The 7,096-nt window shown below is 50.4% G+C and overlaps 1 protein-coding gene across 2 annotated transcripts; it reads left to right on the top strand.

Moving 5' to 3' along the window:
* Positions 1-238: 238 nt before the first annotated feature.
* RNF25 (ring finger protein 25) lies at positions 239-6,909 on the top strand. 2 transcript variants are annotated; one of them, XM_030326653.1, is made up of 10 exons: positions 239-303; positions 2,565-2,639; positions 3,116-3,218; positions 3,311-3,378; positions 3,471-3,540; positions 4,686-4,757; positions 4,855-4,992; positions 5,350-5,439; positions 5,919-6,053; positions 6,253-6,909. In XM_030326653.1, the coding sequence occupies exons 1-10, from the start codon at positions 263-265 to the stop codon at positions 6,829-6,831; spliced, it is 1,371 nt and encodes a 456-aa protein (XP_030182513.1). In that variant the 5' UTR covers positions 239-262; the 3' UTR covers positions 6,832-6,909. The 2 variants fall into 2 exon arrangements, with proteins under 2 accessions (XP_030182513.1, XP_030182512.1); XM_030326652.1 differs by having other exon boundaries at positions 5,347-5,439.
* The last annotated feature ends 187 nt before the right edge of the window (positions 6,910-7,096 follow it).

Raw genomic sequence — 7,096 nt, 5'->3', positions numbered from 1 at the left:
TTACCACATGTGCTCGCTGGAACTGGTCAGAGAGGTTCAGAGGACAAAGGCGTTCAGAAGTATTGGAGAGTCGTCGGACCACCCACAGGCACTTTCTAGGGCACTTCCGATCCCTCTCTTGGCCATCAGGACCCACTAAGGACCTGGAGTCTATGGTTGCCTAGAAACGGCCCGTAGCCACCCTCCCTCGTTCCCTCCCTTAACCTGCAGCCTCCGACTTCCCCGAGAGTATTTCCGGTTCCGGCTGTGGGCCGGAGAAGACATGGCGGCGTCTGCGTCGGCAGCTGCCGGGGAGGAGGACTGGTAACTTTGGGGGCATGGGCTTTGGCTGGCCGCCTGGATCCGGTCCGGGGGACTGGCAGTGGTCGCGGACGGTCCGTATGGCGGGCGCGTGGGGCGGAGCGAGGGATAAGGGATGGCAGAGACGCTGACATGTCTCAGAGAGCTTCTGCACTGGGGAGCGGGAGGGTGGAGAGGCGCTGATCTGATGGAGAGGAGACAGGATCTGCGCCGCCCAGGCCAGCTCGGGCTGCGCCTTGTCTGGCTCGATCCCCTCTTCTCCCCTGAAGTGGATTTGCCCAGGGTCCCGGAGGATGCCTGTTTATCAGCACACACACCTCCCCCCCTCCCCGCCGCTTTTTACTTCCCAGGATGATGTCCTCCAGCTCACGTCCCTCTTTCCCCTTGGATCAGCCTAGTTCCGCCGAGGCTTTCCTCGACCTTCTCCCTCCCCGCTAGCACTAATGAGGACTATTGTCTGAATAAAGCTTTACACCTCACAAAATGCTCTCCTAGTCCTTCTCTCTCTCAAACGTTCTCAACAAGAGACCAAAACCTGGAAGGACTCCGGGATTTGGAAATAAGATAAATGTGGGTTCACTCCACATTTTATTAGCTGGGTGATGCTAACCAGGCCACCTAGCTTCTGTGAGTCAGTGTACTCAGATGTAAAAAAGTGGGTGTGGCATCTACCTCATAGAATAGTTGAGAGGATCACGATGGATTTGTAACCTATATAAAAGCCTTCTTTTCATTAATAACTGAGGTGTGGGCACTAGATGGGGCATCTAGTGGGACTAGATGAGGCCTGAAGAGGCAAATCGATTTGCTAAAAAGGTACATAGTTATGACTAGGAATCCAAGTTATCTGACTCCAAATCTTATGTTTTTAGGACTAGCACTCTTATAATCTCCCCCGCCCTTTTTTTGGCCACCACCTTACCACCATCCCATCCCATCCCTCACATCCAGGGCAAGTCACAGCTATGGTGGGGTGAAGTATTGAAGGGCCTCTTAATGGAGGTTATATGTCAGTGTTTCATTGGTTCAGGGAGCCCAGCCTGTGTTGGCCTTTATTGAGACCATCTAGGCTCATGGTTTTTCAACCCTCTTCAGGGGAACTTTAAGATTTGGAGGAGACACTTTGAGCCATGGAAAGGGTAGCAGCTGGCTTGTGATGCTCTGAGACTCCCACACTCATGTCAACCAAAGTACTCCACTGTTACCTATTTTATATTTTGAGGCCTCTAAGACTTAAAAAGAAAGTTTGAGAGCCAGTAATATATAGGTCATGCTAGGGCAGACCTGCTCTTGATGAAGAGGGAACAATAACTATAGAAAGGAAACCAAGAATGCATTTTTACATGCATTGCCTGGGTAGAGCTACGGACTCAACCCAGCCACTCATCTTCAATGGCATTACAACTGCTGTTTCTAGGATTAAATATGTATGTCCTCTCATTTACATTTGACCACCAGATCCTGACCTAAACAGGTTGATCTAGATCAGCCAAACAACAAGGGTCATGAATACACTGAATATTAACTACATCCTTCCTTCTTTCCTTTTAAGGGAGAAAGTTATATACCAATAGGAGAAAAGAGGACATAGGCTAGCTACTGTGGCCAAGATATTATTAGGTACTTTACATAAATAACCTTTTATTCTTTAACCCTAGAGAGTAGGTGGTATTATATATGGTAGGTTGACTCAAGCTTACAGAGATAATTACTTAGATCATGTAACTGGTAAGTGACTGGTACCTGTTACTCCAAAGTTGGTGGCTCTTTTGTATCATGGCCTTTATCTCTTTTTCTTGGTATCTCTTTTTGAATAGGCTTAGGGTGACTGATACTGGCAGTATGTGTAGACACTGGGACCCATGTGAACAGTGGTGTAGGGGAATCCAGGAGCGGTGTTGGTAATCAATGGACGTGATATTTCTGGGTCAGATAGATGGCCAATCAACAGTGCGATGGAACTTAAAAAGGAGGTCAGGGAACCTGGCTCTGGTTCTAGTTCTGCCTCTGTTAAACTTTGATATTTGAGCTAGTTATTTCACCTTCCTGGGAATCCATTTCCTCAACTGTTGACAGAATAACTTCCATGCTTCCTTCCTGGCCACTTGACAGCTTAAAACATATTTCCCCCATTTTTATGGAGGTTAGCAAGAGAATGCACTCAGGTAGAGTGCCAGTTTTCTACAAAGCCAGCCTTCATTGGCTTTAGCAGGCTTTAACAGGGAGAGCTGTAATGGTGAGTCAATCTCCCCCTGTCTCTCTAGGGTACTTCCCTCTGAAGTCGAGGTGTTAGAGTCTATCTATCTGGATGAACTACAGGTGGTTAAAGGAAATGGAAGGTACGTATTCAACTAGAGGTGGGCAGGAGTCCCCTTAGTAATGAGAGGATTCCGTGGAGAATCCGTGAGCCTTGATCCAGAGAAAATGTTGCTCTCCTGGAGACAAAGACTATTCCTTTATTTTTTTTTTTTTTCAACGTTTATTTATTTTTGGGACAGAGAGAGACAGAGCATGAACGGGGGAGGGGCAGAGAGAGAGGGAGACACAGAATCGGAAACAGGCTCCAGGCTCTGAGCCATCAGCCCAGAGCCCGACGCGGGGCTCGAACTCACGGACCGCGAGATCGTGACCTGGCTGAAGTCGGACGCTTAACCGACTGCGCCACCCAGGCGCCCCAAAAGACTATTCCTTTAATCTCCAAAACAAAGAGCCCAGTGCTCACTTCCTCCACCCACTTTACTGTCTCACCTCCATTTTCCCCAGTCCTCAAACTCCTGCCTAGTCACATCCCAGGTCCCCACTTATCCATTTGCAGATCTTCACCATGGGAAATCTACATTACCCTGCACCCTGCCACGGCAGAAGATCAGGATTCACAGTATGTCTGCTTCACTCTGGTGCTTCAGGTCCCAGCACAGGTGAGGCCCCTACTTTATGGTAGCAAAGAGAGGAAGGGGAGAGGCCCTGAGGTGGAGTGCTTTAGCAGTAACTTGTTATTCTCTCCCACTAGTACCCCAATGAGGTGCCACAGATCTCTATCCGTAACCCCCGAGGACTCTCAGATGAACAGATCCACAAGTAAGTTGGACAGTTCAGAGAAGGGAAAAGGAGATACAGCTCAGTCTGGTGAGGGGAGGGGGCAGGCCTAATGTTTGCTTTGCCCTTTTTAGGATTTCGCAGGCACTGAGCCATGTGGCCAATGCTGGGCTGGGTACTGCCATGCTCTATGAACTCATCGAGGTAAGAGGTGTCCTGGCTTGGGAAACTGCTAGAGCAGTTTCTCTCAAGGGAGGTAATGGGCCTAGAATCTTAAATATGTCTGGAGTCATTAATTTAGTCCTTGTTTAGGTAAGGCCTAAATCCAGAAAAATAAGGTTTTCTTCTGTTTCTGAGAATACCCCCCCCCAAAAAAAAGACAGTTCTGTAGCTTCCCCAAGTTGCCTATGCCAGTATCTTGAAAATTACTTTTTCTCTTTAACTTGGATTTTTTTATTCCATTTCAGTGCATTCTCTTGGCATTGGTGGCTGAAAGTAGCAAGAGATAGGGGCCTTGCTTAGAGGATCTAGCCACAAATGAACATTTGAAGGCTCACCTGCCCTTGGAACTGACTGAGAAAATCATGGTTCAGAGTTTCTACCCCGATGAAATTAACAACACACAGCGAACACATAGAGCTACACGTTCACATACACAGATAATTTCTGTTGCTTGAGATTAAAAACACACAATAAGTACAGTCTTGTTTTCCTTAACTTCGAGTTTTGAGAAAAAATGTTTAGAAGAGAATGAAGGTGGGCGGCCCAGAGTCAGAGAGTGGGCTGAGACCATTGTAGTGCTCCTGAGCCCAGCCTCCACAATGCCACTTTGAACTTTGCAGAATTCCAGAGTATTAGCTATTCAGACAGCAGTGCAGATGTGTTAGTTCATTGCCTAACTTGATACCTGAGTTCTCTGTTTGGGTTGTCCATGCTTTGACTTTCTTTCTGAAGGCTGACTCCAGAACAGACTTTTGGGTGGGAGTGATACTCAGAGGGGTTTAACCTAGGAACACCTCCCAGAAGATACGTTTTAATTGAACATTTTGTTCTCTGAAGGTGTATTACTTTCATCCCCGAGACACATTAAAAGTGATTTAATGAGTGGAAAAATAATGAAATTGGATTTTGCAGCTGGGTAGATTCTGGAGGATGGGCGGGGCCACGGAGGATTGATTCCTCCCTTGGTGAATCCTCCCTTCCTCACCAAGACAGAAACTCATGAACACAAAGTAACATTGACTTGATAGGAGACAGTCCCTCCAGTCACTCCTGGGAATAATAGACAGGCTTTGTTCACAGTTCTTGCCCCTGCCTCCCTGTTTGAACAGTGTCTTCTCTCCTTTCAGAAAGGGAAGGAAATTCTCACAGATAACAACATCCCCCATGGCCAGTGTGTCATCTGCCTGTACGGTTTCCAGGTGGGTTTCTCTCTTGGGACCTGGGGTCTGCTTGGGACGGGCAGTGGAGGGCTCATGAGAGCTCTGATGTCATGCTGGATGTCTGTCCTGCCTTCAGGAAAAGGAGGCCTTTACCAAAACCCCCTGTTACCACTACTTCCACTGCCACTGCCTTGCTCGGTATATCCAGCACATGGAGCATGAGCTCCAGGCGCAAGGACAGGAGCAGGAACGACAGCATGCCGCAACCAAGCAGGTCAGCTCCCCAGCCCCTGCTCCCACCTGACCCCCTGTGTCACACCCTTTCTGTCTCTCTACTCCAGGGGCTCTTCACCTTTTTAGGGTCACAGATACCTTTGAGGTTAATGAAAGCTCACCTCTGTCCAGAAAAAAAGGGCATTCTTTTAAACATATCTATGTACTGCTGTAGTTTCAGAGAGTTCCCACATCTCCATCTAGGGAGATGACTCCTGTCCTATCCTTCACTACTGAACGGTGTACCTCTGCCCTTCGTCCCAGCCCCGTGTGGATTAGGCTGGCTGACTGGGTTAGGCAGCTGGCGAGCACCATGGGCTGTGAAGCAGGGCTCTGATTGCTCCTCTGTTTTTAGAAGGCAGTCGGTGTGCAGTGTCCGGTGTGCAGAGAGCCCCTCGTGTATGATCTTGCCTCACTGAAAGCAGCCCCCGAACCTCAACAGCCCATGGTAAGGGAACCCCCTTCTCATCTGAGCCAGAAATAATGGCATTCTCCAAGGAGGGAAGGATGGCATCTTGTCCGCTTCGAATGGGATCTTGGGAATTGGGCTTGACCAGCCTGGGACCTCTCTGCAGAGCCGTAGCCCCCACTAGGCTAAGACTTTGGGAGCCCCATCTGAGCGACAAGCCCAAGAACCTTGTACAGGGGGTGCCTGTGGCTCAGCCGGTTGAGCACCTGGCTCCTGATTTCAGCTCAGGTCATGGTCCCAGGGTCATGGGATTGAGCCCTTAATCAGGGCACTGCATTGAGTGTGGAGCCTGCTTGGGATCCTCTCTGCCTCTGTCCCTCTCGCTCGCATCCTCTGTCTCTCAGAGAAAAAAGGAACCTTGTGCAGATTTCCTGAGGCAATCCTGAAAGAGCAGAGGTTCAAGTCTGCCTTCTACTGTTTATTTTTTCCTCCTTGTCATTCTGCTCGCTTCCCTCTAGGAGCTGTACCAGCCTAATGCAGAGAGCTTGCGCCAGCAAGAAGAGCGCAAGCGGCTCTACCAAAGGCAGCAGGAGCGGGGGGGTATCATCGACCTTGAGGCTGAGCGTAATCGGTACTTCATCAGCCTCCAGCAGGTGAGGAAAGGCTTTCTCAGTCCTCACTTAATGCCACCTACCTTCCCACCAGCACGCGTCTGCCACAGTGGCCCTGAGGGTGAGCTCTCTTCTACCCTTGAGGCTGATGGTGGTCAGCTCCAGTAGTGAGCAAGGGGCCTGCAGTTCCCTGCTTTGGGGAACTGCGTCTCCCTCACTGTATCTGCTCACTTCTTTCTAGCCTCCTGCCCCTTTGGAACCAGAGTCAGCTGTAGATGCCTCCAGAGGATCCCACCCACCCAGTGCCCTTGACACAGAACTGTCCACCTCATCAACTGCCCAACCCGACCTATCAGCTCCTCTGCCTATGGCCTCCCAGCACACGTGTGAGAAGATTCCAGGGGCTGGGCCAAATCAGCAAAGGTTGGGCGAGACCCCGAAAACTATGCTAGATCCTCCCCGGGCCGGTCGAGGCCCCTGGAGACAGCCTGAACGGAGGCACCTAAAGGGAGGGGAGTGCAATGCCCACAAAGGTACCAATGACACCCAGGAACTGCCACCTCCCGAGGGGCCCCTCAAGGAGCCCATGGACCTAAAGCCAGAACCCTGTAGCCAAGGGGTTGAAGGTCCTCCCCAAGAGAAGGGGCCTGGCACTTGGCAGGGTCCCCCACCCCGCAGGACTCGGGACTGTGCTCGCTGGGAGCGCTCCAAGGGTCGGACTCCGGGCTCTTCCTACCCCCGCCTGCCTCGGGGTCGGGGAGCCTATCGTCCTGGTACTCGAAGGGAGCCCCTGAGCCTGGAGTCTGAGGATGGTTCCTAGCAGTACTGTGGGGGGACAGGGATTTGGGGCGGCAGGGGGGCAATAAAGAGATCTGGCCTTGTTTGGCTTCTTTGTTTAGTAGCGCCTAGCTTGTGCAGTATGGTTTTTCTGACTTCCTGGCAAGACTGGAGTGTGGCAGAATAGCCCTAACTTTGCTCTAAAGTCTGTTTTCCCAAGAGATCAGGGTCTGAGTAAAGGCAGGTCTGACGTCTCTGCTAGTGTGAGTTTCAGGAAAACTAGTAGAGGCCAGCCAGCATTTAAGCAG

This window comes from Lynx canadensis, chromosome C1 (assembly GCF_007474595.2).
Source record: "Lynx canadensis isolate LIC74 chromosome C1, mLynCan4.pri.v2, whole genome shotgun sequence".
In the NCBI taxonomy this organism is placed as follows: Eukaryota; Metazoa; Chordata; class Mammalia; order Carnivora; family Felidae; genus Lynx; species Lynx canadensis.
The sequence above is the reverse complement of the archived record's forward strand: the minus strand, read 5'-3'. Positions and strand labels throughout refer to the sequence as shown.

Bases quoted from the DNA above. Each gene is read 5' to 3' on its own strand.
- RNF25 (XM_030326652.1), top strand. From the start codon at position 263: ATGGCGGCGTCTGCGTCGGCAGCTGCCGGGGAGGAGGACTG. The intron at 3,541-4,685 runs GTAAGAGGTGTC...CTCTCCTTTCAG, and splicing joins TGCTCTATGAACTCATCGAG to AAAGGGAAGGAAATTCTCAC. The intron at 4,758-4,854 runs GTGGGTTTCTCT...TCCTGCCTTCAG, and splicing joins TCTGCCTGTACGGTTTCCAG to GAAAAGGAGGCCTTTACCAA.